Raw genomic sequence first — 16,814 nt, forward strand, 5'->3', positions numbered from 1 at the left:
CATGAAGTAGATGCAGCAGTAAGGTATATTCCAGGTAGTAACGAGAGTAGCAAAAGGAGCAAGTTCACAAAAATATTTCAATCCACAACATAATAAATATTAGTATATGTTATGCTTCAACCTCCTTATCTTGTGGAAATACCATGTTTCCTGGAAAGTTCAGAAAATCAGTACACCACTTTAGTGCATCTTGTGAACTGCAGTGGTAGAATGTAACAACTGTAAGTGCATTTACTTAAGTTTAGCATTGTTTTGACGCACTGATAATTAAGAAGGCCTTCTTACAGGGGAAATGTACCTATGCTTTTACCTCCACTACATTTTGCCACTACTAGTACTACTACTACTAATAATAATAACAACAAAGAATTATCATGCTGCAAAATGTGTAGCCTACCTTTAAGAAAAATAATCATTCATTTAATGAAGTGGACAGATCCTGTTGAAAGCAGGACGTTTATTTGTGATTTTGTATTACCAGTTCTTACTCCAGGAAGTAGCCTGATCACTTATTCCGCCAGTATATTAATTATTAATATCAATATTAATATTTTAATCGATCACTTGCAGAGCCAAAAGTTTTTCTGCAAAGTTTTTGTGGAGTCAAAAAAAAAAAAAAAAAAAAAAAAGACCAACCAAACTTTGCGCCCACGTAAATGACGTGATGACGTCACCTCGGTGCTGGGTCTCGGCTTGTTGTGGCGTTCCCTTCCTCCGCGCCCGTTACCGCTGGAGTTAGCTAGGAAACTAGGGGAAGGTCTGCCAGTCGTGACAGCCGGTCCGGTCGTTATCCTGAACTTTTCCCGGTCCCGGTAGAGTCTGAAAGACGGGGAGAGTGTTTGTTCTGTGTTTTCGATGCATGGGAGTGCCCTGGGAGCCGCGAAGGGAGAAGGTAGGTCTCACCGCCGCCGCCGCTGCAGCTGCTGCCGCCTCCTGCCGTCCGTCGGTCCGTCCGAGCTCTCAGTTCAGCCCCGGCGGCCCGACTACCGCATTGCTGCCGACAGAATTGAAAAATACTGGTAGTACAGGCCCCGGTAACTTTGTACCGTGTCAGACGTGAGGGGAATTTTAACGGACGGTGATGTTGTAACTTTGGCTGTGCGAACCGATGATTCCCTGAGTGTTGAAGCGAAGAGTGCCAGCGGTGCCCGTGGCCACGGTGTGTCATACACGGGTGACTTCATACCTCCGTGTGTGTGTGTGTGTGTGTGTGTGTGTGTGTGTTTTGGAGCAGGCGTGCTGTGTGAGAAAATCTGCCATAACACAGGGTTTTCATTGTGCATAGGTACTGTGATGCACATTTAACCCAAAATAAATGACATGTCTTCAGGCCTAGTATGATCAGGTTTTCAAACCACTATCACACATGAACACAGGTGCATGTGTGAGGACAGCTAGTGCTATATTGCTCCATTATCTAGTCTATACGGTATGCCAGAGGCACATTTAAGCTTGCCAGTAAATCAGGCACCGTGTGTATTAATATGTCAAGTCTGAAACATGTTAAAGCTCACACACAGACTGGCATGTACCCTGACTGGGATCACATACGTACACAGTAAATGAAAGACTGCCACGAGTGTTTCTAGCTTTGCTCTGTTTTTTCACTCTCACATCCCTTTTATCTTTTGCATCCTTCATCCTCGTGTAGAGATTGCCCTTACGGCCTCGTTTGACATGTCTGGTGCAGCAGCAGCAGTGGCAGCCTGAGTGTAGTTTCATCCACCCTTGCAGTGTTTTGTAACTCTGCTACGTCGGGATGAGATGCTGAGTCTCCAGGCCACGCTATAATCTGATATCATGGCCAGCTCACTGAGTCCCGTTCAGCCCCCAACAGAGAGCCACGTCAGAGCCTAAGGCTGGACTGGACTGAGCTGGACAGCAGCCATGATGAGTTTGGTCTGAGGATGGTGATGCTCGTGTGAAGGTCACTTCTCCCATCAATTCTTTCAGTAGTTAAACTAACAGAGGTGTATTCTTATGTAGTTATGAATGTAGACATAGGTAAAGACGCCTCCCTTCTTTTTAATTCACATTCTTCTGTGACAAATAATGAGAATCGCAATGAATTAAACAACTTGTCTTTGCCATACTTTATCTTAAATGTCCACGGTCTGAGGCCATACTGAAACATTTTGACAATTAACTCAGAACAGCTCTGTTTCCACTCAGTTTTATTAGTCTTTATCTGTTTGACATTCGACCAATGGCACATGTTGCATAGAAGCATCCAACCCAAGTAATTGTTGGGTTGGTAATTCAATCCCAGGCATTTGCGTCCACTTGTTGAAGTCTCCATGAGCAATACACCGGTCCTGAAATTGCTCCAGATAGCTACAGTATGTGTATGGGCCATGCAGTCACTTGAATAAAGTTAATTCTGTTCTTTGTAACTAACATTGACTTGACTTGAAAATTGAATTTCATCTTAACTATGTCACTGTACTAAAAAAAGAAAAAATGAACTTTCCCTCGTATTCAATTCTCACATTAGTCAATTCTGTCGAGTTAAATATAAATATGAAAATGGATCAAAAATATCCGCATGCAGACTCCAACCAGCTGATCTATTTCTGTATAGTAATGGTTACTCATGCTGGCAGATTATCTTTGCAGTTAATGAGTTCTTACATGCGACTTCAGTATAGTTTGAGGACCAGAGAGTGACTAATAAAATGTGCTTCATTCGGCGTTTTTGTTGCAAGTTAATATTTTGACTGATCGGATTTAATTAATTGTTGAAGGAATCGTAATCACCGTGTCACTGTTTATTTTCCACCCTGGAGTTATTTTGTAATATAGGATTTCATTTCATTTACAGGAACAGGCGTATCACACTGCTGTGATTACTGTGAAATGCGATAGTGACCGAATGATCAATGCTATGATTCATAAAACGGTTTGTCTGTCCCTTTTCTTCTTTATATCCTGCTATCCTTTGATGTTTCCTGCTTGTAGTGAGTCTGTGATGGCCTCGGTTTCATCTGCGCTAATCGAATCCCCTTTGAATTTGAGCAAATTCCTCTGGGACTGCTGGCCAGAACTATAACAGGTGTATTCTCTTGTGTCTGCCTGGCTTTCTGAGCTCACATGCAGTTTTCAACAAACTGCATTTCTTCCCTGTCAGTGATCTGTGCTAAATTAAGTGTACATTTAACCTATAGTTGTGGCTAGCGAGGCAGCAAGTGTTGTGCATGCACTGTCGCTGCTCGAGCCGAAACAGGTTTTTGGTTATGATTAATGGCCTCTTGCTGGCGTTCTTTAGCTTGGCGTGTGTGTTGTGAATCAGCACACCAGACGCCAGGGTAAAAAAAACAAAAAGTACTGGAGACAAATATCAAAAGGCCAGTGTTACCGATGCAGCTCCCAAGTTAAAAAAGCAGAGCCTGTGTGTTGTTTCCCTGAGGGTAATGTGTTGCACGATGTCTGTTGCACAAGGTGTTCATGTGTTTTTGAATCAGTGGCCTAGAATCTGTGTTGCATAGGTGTCAAGGCAGCCTAGCCATTAGCATGCTGTTCCTCCTGCACCTGCCTTTAACGTGATTATATAATCAAGAAAAAGCCCTGCTTGCATGTCATAATCACAGCATCCATCAAAAATGTAGCTGTCAGGACCATTCAGTGTTTAAGTGGGGATAACTTTAGGAGGCCGTGGATAAGATGGGGAGTAAACCAGGAAAGGGCAGAGGAGCGAGGGAATGTCAGTGGCATAAAATAAAATTTAAAAGAGCAACATGAAGGAAGCAAATGTCTTTGCAGCTCTCCCCTTAGGTGTAGTAAGAGAGCCAGCTGGACATGCATGTGAGGAGGAGGAGGAGAAGCAGCCAGGGAGGCAGAGGAAGAAAGTAGATAGAGATGAGACAGATTCATTTTTCATCTGAGTAATGGTGTGGCTGCAGATCCGCACCTCCTACGTTTGAAGGCTTTTTTTGAAAAATGTTTAGGTTTAGGGAGCAAGGCAGAAAAACGGTGGCGTATTTGAGAGAGATTAAAAAGCCTGGCTTGAAAATAAAACAAACGTTTCATAACAAACCAACGTCGGAAATAAAAAGAGAAGACGTCAAGACAGTGGGAAATACCTCGACGAGATGAAGATAGAGAATCACTCTGTAAACTATTTATTAAAACGTTAAAAAAATATACATTTTGAGATTACAGAAGTAGTTCATTAAGCCCATATGTGAGATCTTTATAGTTCACACCAGTGAAAACATGCGTTCTAACAGTCCTGCACTAAACCTTAGCTTCATGAAGGTTGTGGTGTTCAGCATGTGTTTTCATTATGGAGGCTACGGTTTGTGTAGCGACATGCTTCTACCCATTTTGGACAGTGGGCTAGGCTAAATAACAGAAATACTTTTGTGTTAAATCCATTACAGTTTAGCAGCACCACAAACTACATCCTCTAAAATGATCATAAGGTTGAATTACAAACCCTCTTACACCGTTTTCACATGAACTGAACATTATAACAATAATGAAGGAGGATTTAGAGCAGGACTGTTTTCACTAGTCTACCTAATGGTCTGGAAAGTGAGTGTATATATTCTAAAAATACATTAAAAAAAGGAAAATGTTCCCATTTTATCTTATATTTTTTCCAATTCGGATACATCTGATAATAATATTAGGAATGTATTAATTAAATATATTCATACTATATAGAGTATATTGTAATTCAGTACTTATAACAGATGTTTTAACTTTTGGTTTCTAATAGTTGCCACATATAATAATAATAATAATAAGGAATAATACTAATATACATTACAGTTGATTTATTTATCATTTAAATTTAAATCTACAGTTTCAACAATATTTTCCATTAGTCATTGATTTTAAAAACCTTATTTTATTTTAAACAAGAGATCCGAGTGACACTATTTTGATGTCACTGTTTATTTCTCTGATTGCAAACTGAAGACATTAGCAGTCACCTGAGTGTAGTACCACTTCCACTCACTGATGTAGCTCGTTGCTCGCACATGCTGCCTGTCACACTGTCAAAGCTGAGACTGAGTAGCGTTGCAATTGAAGCAGCTCGAGGTGCTTTCTGGCTCTGTTCGATCATAACCTCTCCCCTGCTGTTTCTTTCTGCTCGGCACTTTGTCTCTCTGGCCGTGAAAATCAGCCGCTGATTGTGTTATTGTTCCCCGTCAAACAGAAAACGCTGGGGGAAAAAAAAAAACAGACTCCATTTAACTTCTGGCTTTTTTCTTAAGGAATGACAAACAGCCGTGACTGCTCGCTGTTGCATAGCTACGTGGTTGTGTGTCCTCGCCTACACACACACACACACACACACACACACACACAGATGATTGCCAAGAATAATACCCCTCTACTTCCTGCCTGAGGAATCAGTCCTAGCGCTGCCATATTTGTTATAAAGACAGAAGCACCGTGTGTTTTATGAATATGTACTGTAAATGCACATCCAGTGCCAATAGCTGTACACACACACACACACACACACACACACACTTGTAAAGAAGTTGGACGCAGATCAGAATTTTTTTTAAAGCCAAATTCTGATTGTGTGTGTTACGCGTGTGTTTACAGAGGATGAGTGTGTCAGCTTGAGTTTAGAGATGGCAGCGAGAGCCTCAGGAACTCCAAGCCTTTCAAGCAGCCTCGTCTGTTCTCCGCGCATACACTGCTAGCTTCAGACCACTGTTAAGTTCGTCAGATGCACTGACTAGGCAGAAAGCTGTGATAGATTGGTTCACTTTAAACTGGACTGAAAGCGAAATCCTTTAACAGTGTAATATCTCGCTGCCGCGGGCTTATTCGTGTGCTAGAACTTCTTTATCATGCTGCCTTAACCATCTGGGGATGTTTACTGCCCGACAAGAACTCAGTCGTGCTGTCTGTGTGCTTATCTGCGTTGTCTGTCTCTGTTTGTGCGTTCTTATTGACCCCCTGCAGACAGTGCTGGTGGTCCTGACCGTTCAGCAGGATGAGTGAGGCGGAGGGCCAGTTCTACAGTGTTCAGGTGGGAGACTCCACCTTCACTGTCCTCAAGCGCTACCAGCAGCTCCGTGCCATCGGCTCTGGGGCCCAAGGCATTGTCTGGTGAGAGATTACGATTTAAAGGTGTTTTGGTGATTGTGTAACCAGCCCAAGGCGTTATGATGTGATTTGTGTTACGCCTTTTTGAAAACTAATTGCCTGCAAAGTTTTATTTTTCTGCATCGTTTGTAACAGGCTGCATGATGGAAATCCCAGTGGCATGTTACCATACTGATAGTCTTATAGTACTTGAGTCTGGCTAATGCTAGACTAGAGGCATTTTGTTCTGGTTGGGCTATTTTTCCATTAGCTGAATACTCTTGTCCATGTAAATGCAGCCATTGTAAATGTTCTTTGCTTAAGTGTTCAACTCTGACAAGTCAAAATTTCTCCTGGAAATGAAACATTCAAGACTTTATGTGTCCCTGGCTACACCATTAACTCATATGGGGGAAAAAAATCTGATATCATTTTAATTTTGTGCACATTTCCCCAAATTTCAGACTGATATATTTTGTATTTTGGAAAACTGATTTACATTATCAGCTTCAAGCAGCACTCTTTTATCATCACCAGACATGAAGAGATTAAATTTATGGCATCGGACATATTGAAGTTGCCGTACATCCTAATAATGTTTCTGAAAGCCCTCTAGTTTGTTCTATGGTGGGGCTATAATTCATCATCTGTTCTGGATACTCATTAAACTTTCCCCAAGCTACAATTCCAACTTTGCATCAAGGCCTAATAGCTACACTGTGATAATATGTTTGTGTGCTGCTGGTACGGCTTCAAAAAAAGCAGCATTCTTTAAAGTATGCTCATGTCTGTGGTTATAATAAACATTATAACCCCCAGTAGCAGTTAGCAAGGCTATACAAGACGTCTACTTTATACACTGATTCCTCTTCCCTGGAGAATGGTTGCAAACACTTCACTACCATTTTTTCAATCAAGTTGACGTCAAGTCAGACAATTTTCACAGTTGTATTTATTTATTCTCTTATTTGACCACTTTTGTCCGTGTCTGTTCCCTTTTCCAGCTCTGCTCTAGATACAGTCCTCGGCATACCAGTAGCGGTGAAAAAGCTGTGCCGGCCCTTTCAGAACCAGACCCACGCTAAGCGCGCCTACAGGGAGCTGGTGCTTCTCAAATGTGTCAATCACAAAAATGTAAGACTCAAATTTAACACAAATAAGTGCTTTATGTTTGATACGGATGTGCAAAACAATCATAATAAATCTATATAATGGGTTACTCACAGTGGTTAAAACTAATGAAACTCAAATTTAAAATGTAAGGTTCACATTTCTCACTTATTGTTTGATGATGTTATTTAAATTGGATTACAATAGGGACACTGGCTGACAGTTAAAGCACAAACCACATTCATTGTCTGTTAAATAATAAAAAAAATGTACAATCATGAGAAAGAAAGACAGTGATCTCTCTACAGTGCTGAGAAAGTTTCTTGCTCAGAGTGAGAGACTTCAAACTAACCCTCTTAGTGCTCTCCTCAGTTGGATAGCTCTCCACAGTGAAGTGGATATAGAGGAGAGTAACAGAGTGGACTAATGGCCTGTCTCTCTGCTTGCAGATCATCCGTCTGATCAATGTTTTTACGCCTCAGAAGTCCTTGGAGGAATTCCAGGATTTGTGAGTGAAGTGTTTTTTGGCTAAAACTCTCAGTTTTCTGCAGAACTCAGGGATTTTAGTTGTATTTCTTTGTTTTCTTACGTTTTCTAGTTTACTTTTCAGCCTCACCTACTGTTCTGTTTTTCTTTCATATGCTTTCTAATTGCTTTTGTCACCCTCAGTTTATAAGCATCTTAACTTTCTTTTCTTCTTGGTGTCTATTATCTCCTTTATCCCTGCACTTGTTACTCTTAATCTCACGCAATGTCTGTTTAATTATTTTATCAATCCCTCCTCTTCCCTCAGGTATCTGGTGATGGAGCTAATGGATGCCAGCCTATGCCAAGTGATCCACATGGATCTGGACCATGAGAGGATGTCCTACCTGCTCTACCAGATCCTTTGTGGCATCAGGCACCTGCACTCTGCTGGCATCATTCACAGGGTATCTGAACAGCACTATGAGCTTTGTGCAAAATGTGCTTTACCATATGTCACGAAAACATGGCTAATGGCATTTTTACAAACTGCAAAAATATCTTAAAAAGTAACTTTATGCTTTAGTGATGTCTCTCTAGTCAAATGTAAAGTAGCTCAAGTGTAATCATTTAATGTTTGAATTTTAAATAGATTTACTGATTTTCTTTCCTCTCAGGATCTGAAGCCCAGCAATATTGTAGTGAAGTCAGATTGCACTCTGAAGATCTTGGACTTTGGCCTGGCGAGGACGGCCTGCACTAACTTCATGATGACCCCCTACGTGGTGACCAGATACTACCGTGCCCCAGAGGTCATTTTGGGCATGAAGTATAAGGAGAATGGTGAGTGCGACCAAACAGGAGTAGTTTTTATTTTATGTCTCTTAAACATTGTCTTGTCATGTACGGACACATAGGTGAAAGAATCTAGTTCTACCACTCAGGCATTAAGCAATGCTTTGTACCATTAATTGAAAGGAGGCTCTCCATCTTTTTTGAAGAGCCAGTTTTTCACCTTTGTGAACGGCCGACATTGTTTGTTCTATTTTGTTATTTCAGTTTGAGGGTTCACGGTGTAACCTGCTACAGTATAACAAAGGGCCATCACTGGTAATTGATGTTGACTTATGCTGTGTTTAGAAAAAGTATTATGATCACATGGTTTGTCCAACAGATTGAGTGCACAGCAGAAGTTGTTTAAGCAAATGCTGTTGCATCTTGTTGGATATTAAGTTTGGCCGTATTAGTTATTTACAATATCACTCAATGTCTTTATTACGCCACCACTCTGCTCTAGTGGACCTGTGGTCGGTTGGCTGCATAATGGCTGAAATGATCTCTCACAAAGTCCTCTTTCCAGGAAAGGACTGTATCCTTCCATGTTTGTCATCTTAAACTCACCAGTTGTTTTCTTTAAGCAGAAGCAGAAGACACTGAGATGTTGTGAAATTGTTTATTTAAGCCTTGCTCAGATTACAGGAGTTTTAAAATCCCTTAAGAAAACCCTTCAGAGATTCTTCTCTCTAATCTCAAAGTCACGCATAGTACATGATTTGAAAATAATTGTGCAACACCCAACACACGCCCACTACATGCTATTATTAAGATTATGCGCCATATCCGGGAGTATTGAGTGATTCACTCCAAGGTCAACTTGGTGTAACTTTGTGATACTAGTGAAAAAAAACGAAAGAGGAAGGCTAAATAAGAGTGGATGTGAAAGTAGTTAGGAAGATGTGGTCTGCATGAGATGACTGTTATTCGGCGAAAACCAGAGAAGAAGCTTCACATGGCAAGACTGGTTCGCTGATTGCTTGACAACGCCATCAACCACGACTTCTCTCATTGGCTGCTTTGAAAGCATTGACGTAATCATCCACATTTAAAATCCTTAATGTCGGATATTTTTGACATTAATGTGCGAGTGGTTCTGGGTGTTTGACAGCAGACCTGTAAACACACCACGGTATCAGATAATCTCCGTACTGAGCTAGGAACCAACTGGACTTCTCGTCTGAATGAATCAGGATTAAATGAGGCCTGAAGTAGTCTGAGCCCAACTGTGTTTGGGTAAAACCTATCAAAGAGAAAAAACATTTGATGAGTATCCTGCAGTCATTTAAGTGTATGCCATGCAAGTGTGAAACATATTCATTGTTGTCACAGATTGTGGCACAGGATCCAAGCAAAAGAATACTAAACCATGACATTATTTGTCTACTAAACAGAGTCTGTTAATCCCAATCCTTTCTAAACTCACTTAACTACTGAGCTGATCTTGATGAAACATCACATGGGAGCAGGACTACGTAGAAGAATTAGTGATAGGACTTATCAGGCTTTTCTGTGACGTGGCCTAACATGAAATTCCATTTGCCAAACTAGGAGTGTAGCTACCCTCCTAAAGCAGCCAGAATTAATAGTGTAACTTGTCCAACGTCTATGTCGACTTGGCCGGGAGCTCTTTGTAGACGTTATCGGAGCGCAGAAAGCTTTCAGCTTCAGTGAAACTGAAATAGAAGGAAGAGAGGAGTTAATGGCTATTTGCCACTTATAAACACTCGCAAGCAAACGGTAAACGTAGCGAGCAAGAGAGAGAGAGACCGACTACATCCTACTCTGTTAATGCGCACACCCCGGGAAAGTGAGGGAGAGAGCAACAGCTGTGTAAACTGATAAGCAGAGCCGAGGAGAAAGGCCTGGAAGACTGCGATTGGTTTTCAAGCCAGAGAGGAAAGAGGCAGCCTGAAGATGCATATGATGAAAGCAGCAGGCCACGGCACAGATAGAGGATGGACCAAAACAATAAGAGCTAGGGTTTTGCTATTTCTGTGTTTGTCATTCGTATTTAAACCTAAGAGCATGTTGGTCATCTGTGTCTTTTTTATACATTTAGTGAGTTGTATTATATCGTTGATGTTATGTGATCACTTTTGTTTAATATATATTTTTTGTGTGTTTGTGTGTGTGTGTGTATTTGTGTTTGCCTGTGTGTTTTCTGTTTCTAGTGGATATCTGGTCAGTGGGGTGCATCATGGGAGAGATGGTTAAAGGCAGCGTCATCTTCCAAGGCACCGATCGTATCCTTCACCGCTCTCATCGTCTGTGTGCCTCTTATTGACCGCCTTGTTGCGTTTTTCGCCATCTACCAAAGTTTCTTGTCTTGTGGCACTGCTAGCACACTGGTCTGTGGAGATTTCATGTTACCCCATTAACGTTATCATTTAAATAACACCTCTTTACAGCAGATGACAACAGAAATGTGTGTTCCCTGTTCTTTTGAATGAAAATTAATCCGTGTGGCTATTGTTGAGATCTCTGTTATGCCCTCAAATTGAAGTGATTCCCATCATTTGCATTTATATTGCCTGTTTCTGTGTTTCAAAATGGTTTGGTCATCTCTCCACTCAGCACCTAAAATATTCACGATCGCTGTACATTCACAGTCGACTAGCTGAGATACAGGGACCAAATGTGATTTCACGATGGATTGCTTTTCATATTGGGCAGTAATTGCCTTCAGCAGTTGAAAGTCTGCAGATCATTTATGTTTTTAGAAAGACAAAATGGTTTCTTGGAATACGCACACATCCAGTTGATTTATTGGCACACCCACCCATAAGACAATCGTATAGTACTGACTTTACTTGTCTACTTACATCTTTCACCACCATATGGTTAGTGTCTATGTTTTTTTTTAGTGAAATAACTTGGCAGCTTTAATGAATTAGCATAAAATTACATGCACAAATTCAAGATTATAACCAGTAATCCCCTGGTTTTCAACTAGCAACATTGCCATATCAGCATGTGAAGTTTGTAAATGTGTTCTAACTGGGGAATGTTAGCATGCTAACATGCTAAATAAATATATTAAATTTGCTAAACTTCATATCTGCTTAACATTAGCATGTCGTTGTTAGCATGATGACACTAACATGTAGCTCTTAGCACCACTGCATCAAGTGGCCCCACGAAGCTGCTAGCATGAATGTAGACTCTTAGGCTTTTTTCATGCACTTGTCATTTGATTCTGTTATTTTCCCCTCATTTTCTTATTATACACGCTTGCCCATAACGCAGCTGGATTTTTCCCTAACAAGTGTGTTGTCCAGATATCGACCAGTGGAATAAGGTCATCGAGGTTCTGGGCACACCCAGTATGGAGTTTATGAACCGACTGATGGAGACTGTGAGGAACTATGTGATGAACAAGCCACAGTATCCTGGCGTCAGCTTCGCCGATCTCTTCCCAGACTGGGCATTTCCTTCTGATTCGGAACATGACAAACTAAAGAGTAAGACGTTAAGACAAACTTGTTTAACTTAACTGTAAATGCACGTAGTTACAGTTTCATGGCGCATTGAACAAACTCCTCGTTCAACTGGTTCACAGAATGAACACACAGTTTTCCACTGAAACCACAGGACAAATCTCGACATTGCCAGAGATGTAACCCAACACTCTTAATCAGTTCTCATGAAGTCCACTTCAATGAAGTGATGTCATAGCTCTGTTTCCATAGTAACACCACCCTTCCTGTGTTGCCATAACAGCGGGTCAAGCAAGGGACTTGCTTTCCAAAATGCTGGTCATTGATCCTGAATGCCGCATCTCCGTAGAAGAAGCCCTCAATCACCCCTACATTCACGTGTGGTACGACCCCGCAGAGGCAGACGCGGTGAGGAAACCATTCCCCTCGTGTGGCAGTACACTTAATCGGTGTTGCCACTATGTGTGACCTTGCTCTGATATATGTCTTTCCTTTTGTTTCACAGCCTCCTCCCCAGATTTCAGATAAGCAGCTGGAAGAGAGAGAGCACACCATTGAGCAGTGGAAAGGTAGGACACTGCCCTCTAGGGAAACCACTCAGCAGTGCACACTAGTTTACAAGTGCATTCTGGTTAATAGTAATCTTACTTTTTCTTCCAAATCTGTATGTATATGTGCATTAAATTGTGACACAAAAGTCCATACTCCAGTATGGAACTGGAAAGAAATGACAAATAAAACTACACAGCTACTTGGTGTGGGTTACTATTATAATGTTTATAGTACACAATGTGAAGGCAACATACAAATTTGCTGAACACTGACTGAGGGAACAAAGCTGCTTATAAGTCACATGCATCTAATTTATTCAACAACCTTGCAAAAGACAAAACAAACTCATTTATCAATTCTCACCAAAAATTTCAATGACTTTTGCATCAGTTGAAGACAAATATCTCCTTTCTTTATCACTCGGACTTAATTCAGTGGACATTTCGCTGTGAAAAAATCTGCCAGATGTACATTTTTCACCTGCTAAATCATTCTCAACTAGCTTGACGTAGCCACAGTCTATTCTTATCAGAATATGAGTGGTAACACACCACCTGGGTAGCCCTACAACTAATCAGAGCCATTTTGTTGTGAACGCATTCAACTCTGCGGCGCTCCGATGACGTGGACGTCTACGTCGCTGTTGTCCTCCGTCCGCCACCGCATAAAGCCTGCTCAAATGGTTTGATTGGCCCAGCATGTCTTTGCTGGAGCATAATCAGTTCCCAACGGAGCAACTCCAGATTAACTTTTTGGGGGCGAGGGAAGTCGCTCCGGCTTCCCGACTAATTCTCAACTCTGGCGCACAAACAAGGAGATCAGGATGATAAGATAAACAAATTGTGGAGCAATTAACAGCAACTGGTGACATTTTGAAGAGCTGATGGCAAACTTACAGAGGTAATTAATATCTGTTTAGCTACGAATTCACCACACTCCACCTAAAGGCCACATGCTGAACACACACTGACTGCTCCTAACTTTTTGTGTTTGTCCACAGAACTCATTTATGAAGAGGTGATTGATTGGGAGGAGAGGAACAAAAATGGTCTAATGAAAGAAGATTGTTCAGGTTGATACTCTTTACTTTTGTAAGCCACAATATCCGCAGCTAGCTTGAGCTAAAGACACTTGTCCAGAAAATGCACCATAAATGCACTGATTAAATTAAAATATTGTTGCACCTGAACTCTGTATCTCATGCTTCTTACTCATTTGTGTGTCATCGTATCAGATGTGGTGTCAGGTTCAGCCTCCCAGTCCTCCTCAGCCAACGACATCTCGTCCATGTCCACAGAGCACACGTTGGCCTCGGACACAGACAGCAGCAGCATCGACACACTGACAGGACCCCTGGACGAGAGTCAGTGAACATAGTCCATTGCCACATGTGTCTGTCTGTCTGCCTGTCTCAGCCCCATCGCATTTACACTATCCAAATATCATCAATCAATCATCTTTTTATTTTGCACCACCTCCTCCTCCCTCTTTTTTGATTTTATCTGTCCCTTACTGGTCCTGTGTTTTTCTTATTTCCTCTTTAACCTCAGTATGTAGGTGCATTTCTCTATTTTGTTTCCTGGTTGGATCTGCTGGATCTTCTTGATCCTCTTCTTCTTTAAACCCATGTTTTGGACTGCTGCCTAAAGGTCAAAGCTATCTATGCTACCTGGTGTGTCAAGAGGTTTCTCTTTCTCTTCTTGGTGGATGTTTAACTTGATCATATATGTTATATATGGTGTACGCATCCATATTGATTTTCCGATTACCGTGCGTAGGTGGCGGGGGTTACTGTTTGTTCTGTATGCCTGTGTTTTAATAGTTTTATTTTTTTAGCAATCGTTAAGTTGTTAATGTCATCAAATTAGAGCAGACATGCACTAAACATAGACCACAACTGCTAGCCGCTCTCATGCATGTTACGCCAGAAAGAACAAAGGCTTACCCCAAACCGATCGCGTCAACCATCTGATGATCAAATGCTCAAGTTTGTTTAAATCTATAGCACGCTAGAAGTATTGCAGAACTCCACTGTGGTGCTTTCTGCACAGTGTTCTTTTAAATTAATTGGCTTGAGTGATGTGGATTTTTGAGCTTTTACTCCTGACAGCTAAGAGGAAGCTGTGGTTGCAGTGTTACACTTTTTATTTCCTGACATAATGTACTGTATGTGAAGATGTCAAGAAATGACACTCATAGTGGCTGTTGATCCTCTCATTACAAATAGATAAGGTGTGCTTGTTTTGTTAAAAAAAATAAAAATAAATCAACATATCTGTAGATCTATATGTATATTGCAATCACCCCTATTTGACTTAAGGTACTGATTATCGATGTGTATATCATAAGAAGATCATAATCCTGTAAATCCAGAAGAGGCAAAAAGATACATGTATTTATTTTTGTGTTCTTGCAGAATGTTGCACACAACCACAGTGTAGCCCGTGAAAAATAAATCCTCTTGTCAAAAACATTTCATTGACAAATAAGAACATGGGCTACTCCTTTTCAAAACCATTCCATTAGTGCTGGAAAGTAACAAAACTAATCATGAAATCAGGCAATATGTAAAACACATAAGGCAGTGAAACAAGTCGTGTTTAACTTGCATGAACGCATTAAGTCTATAATACTTCTCGTTATAAAGTTAAAATACGTTCAGGTCCGTTCTTTTATGCGGCATCCTCATGTTCCTGGTTCTGAAAGCCTGTTTGAGAGATGTATTTTTTTGCCTTGTAAGCATACAGTATACAGTATGTGTGTAAATGTACTGTGCAGCACTCCTAAAAGTCATCCTTAAAGACTCAGCATTCGCCCCATCTGTAAAGGAAGAATCTGTGGAGAAAGTTTGCCATCATCTAAATGCAGACGTGTTGTGGCTTAAAATGTGAATGAGACTGTGGAGGCCTGAATCTGGACGTTGGAACTGAAGACTGAACCTTGGAAATGGATTGTGGATTAGTTTTTTTTTTTTTTTTTTGTTTGGTTTTTTGCATAACTGATTGCACAGTGTGATGGACATGCAGAAATATGACACTATGAAGTCACTGAGGACTTATGCACCGTGTTGTACACAACCATGACCTTATTGTTTCAGTCATGCCTTAACTGACCCGAGGAGTGGCTGTCTCACTCACTCTAAAAAATCTTAGCCAATAAGGACTGAGCAGCACAGTGCTCAGAACGTCTTGTGTATTGTTTAAAAGAAAATCGCCATTGTATACACTCTACATCTCAGTTTGTTTCTCCTTTTATTTCCAGAGATGTCCTATGTGATTGCAATGACCACAATATTAACAGTTGGCCAACATCCTTTGCCCAAACTCAATAAATTGGACATCAGTGATTATTTTTCTTTCTTTGGTGTTGTTTGTGTCGTTCTCAGATTCTTAATGAGCAAATAACTTCATATCGCTTTACCTTTGATGTTCAACATAATTCCCGTAGCCTTACTTCAAATAGTAGGCCGTCTACTGTTTGCACACACTGTTCATTGTATCAAACACCATATACGTGATCTTTCTCAGAAGCTCTTGACGATGTACTCGGTCTTCTTTGCTTCATTGTTGAGCTCTCCAAAGGTGTCGAAGAACTGCTCCATCTCCCCCTGCAGTGTCGCGTTGCGCACTTCGGCGTCGGCTCGGGCGCTTTCACACTCCATGATCTTGGCCTGGACAGCCCGGTACCACTGCCGCTGTTGTGTGAGGTTCGTTTTCAAACGGACAACCTCCACCTCCAGCTCTTCGTTCCTCTGCTCTAGGCTGACAGTGTGAGGACATAAGGAGAAAAGGCAACATTAAAATGGCTGGCTTTTAAACCAGCTAAGATTATTTTACCCTTGAGCACAAGTCAGAAGACAAGTTAAAGTATTTGTTGGTGAATCTGTGTCATTTCTTTGAGTATATCGGATTCTGCTTGAGTTGGCTTGAACTAAATCCGTCTGCCTTGTTTCTTATAGTCCGTGTCAAGCCAAAAGAATTGTCATATCCGCTTGTCCTTGCCAACTACTGCTGAGACTTGCTCTATCTATATCAGTAATAAATGAGGTATGTGTTGTGTCTAGGTCAGCAGCATGGCCCCTTAAATTAGCACTCTTTCCAGTGTCATTAGAGGTTTTCTATATGTCAACCACACAGGCTGTACTTTTTCCCAGTTTATACCAACCACCTGTTTACCCTTACAAAGCAGGACCCACTTTATTCTACCACCGCTGACCGAAAACGCCCTCGGTTACACATAATCTACATATATGTTCTATGTTCATTAATACAGCCAATGTTTGGTTGCACATCATGGGGGACTTGTGGGAAACTTTAAAGGAATCTAATCAGCTGTTGGTGCTCTGTGACCTAAACAGGATAT

At 41.1% G+C, this 16,814-nt stretch overlaps 1 protein-coding gene across 1 annotated transcript; it reads left to right on the forward strand.

The window, feature by feature from the left end:
- The first annotated feature begins 698 nt into the window (after positions 1–698).
- mapk9 (mitogen-activated protein kinase 9) lies at positions 699–15,974 on the forward strand. Its single transcript, XM_084549819.1, has 12 exons — positions 699–892; positions 5,929–6,075; positions 7,056–7,185; positions 7,611–7,669; positions 7,955–8,093; positions 8,304–8,469; positions 10,635–10,706; positions 11,742–11,924; positions 12,184–12,308; positions 12,406–12,469; positions 13,453–13,524; positions 13,687–15,974. The coding sequence occupies exons 2-12, from the start codon at positions 5,960–5,962 to the stop codon at positions 13,821–13,823; spliced, it is 1,263 nt and encodes a 420-aa protein (XP_084405945.1). The 5' UTR covers positions 699–892; positions 5,929–5,959; the 3' UTR covers positions 13,824–15,974.
- The last annotated feature ends 840 nt before the right edge of the window (positions 15,975–16,814 follow it).

The sequence above is a fragment of the Chelon labrosus genome (assembly GCF_963514085.1).
Source record: "Chelon labrosus genome assembly, chromosome: 8".
Lineage (NCBI taxonomy): Eukaryota > Metazoa > Chordata > Actinopteri > Mugiliformes > Mugilidae > Chelon > Chelon labrosus.

What these genes read in the sequence shown, in the direction of transcription:
- mapk9 (XM_084549819.1), top strand. Translation starts at nt 5,960, where the DNA reads ATGAGTGAGGCGGAGGGCCAGTTCTACAGTGTTCAGGTGGGAGACTCC. An exon ending in CTGCTGGCATCATTCACAGG is followed by an intron (nt 8,094 to 8,303) that starts GTATCTGAACAG and finishes CTTTCCTCTCAG; the next exon opens with GATCTGAAGCCCAGCAATAT. An exon ending in GGAACATGACAAACTAAAGA is followed by an intron (nt 11,925 to 12,183) that starts GTAAGACGTTAA and finishes TTGCCATAACAG; the next exon opens with CGGGTCAAGCAAGGGACTTG.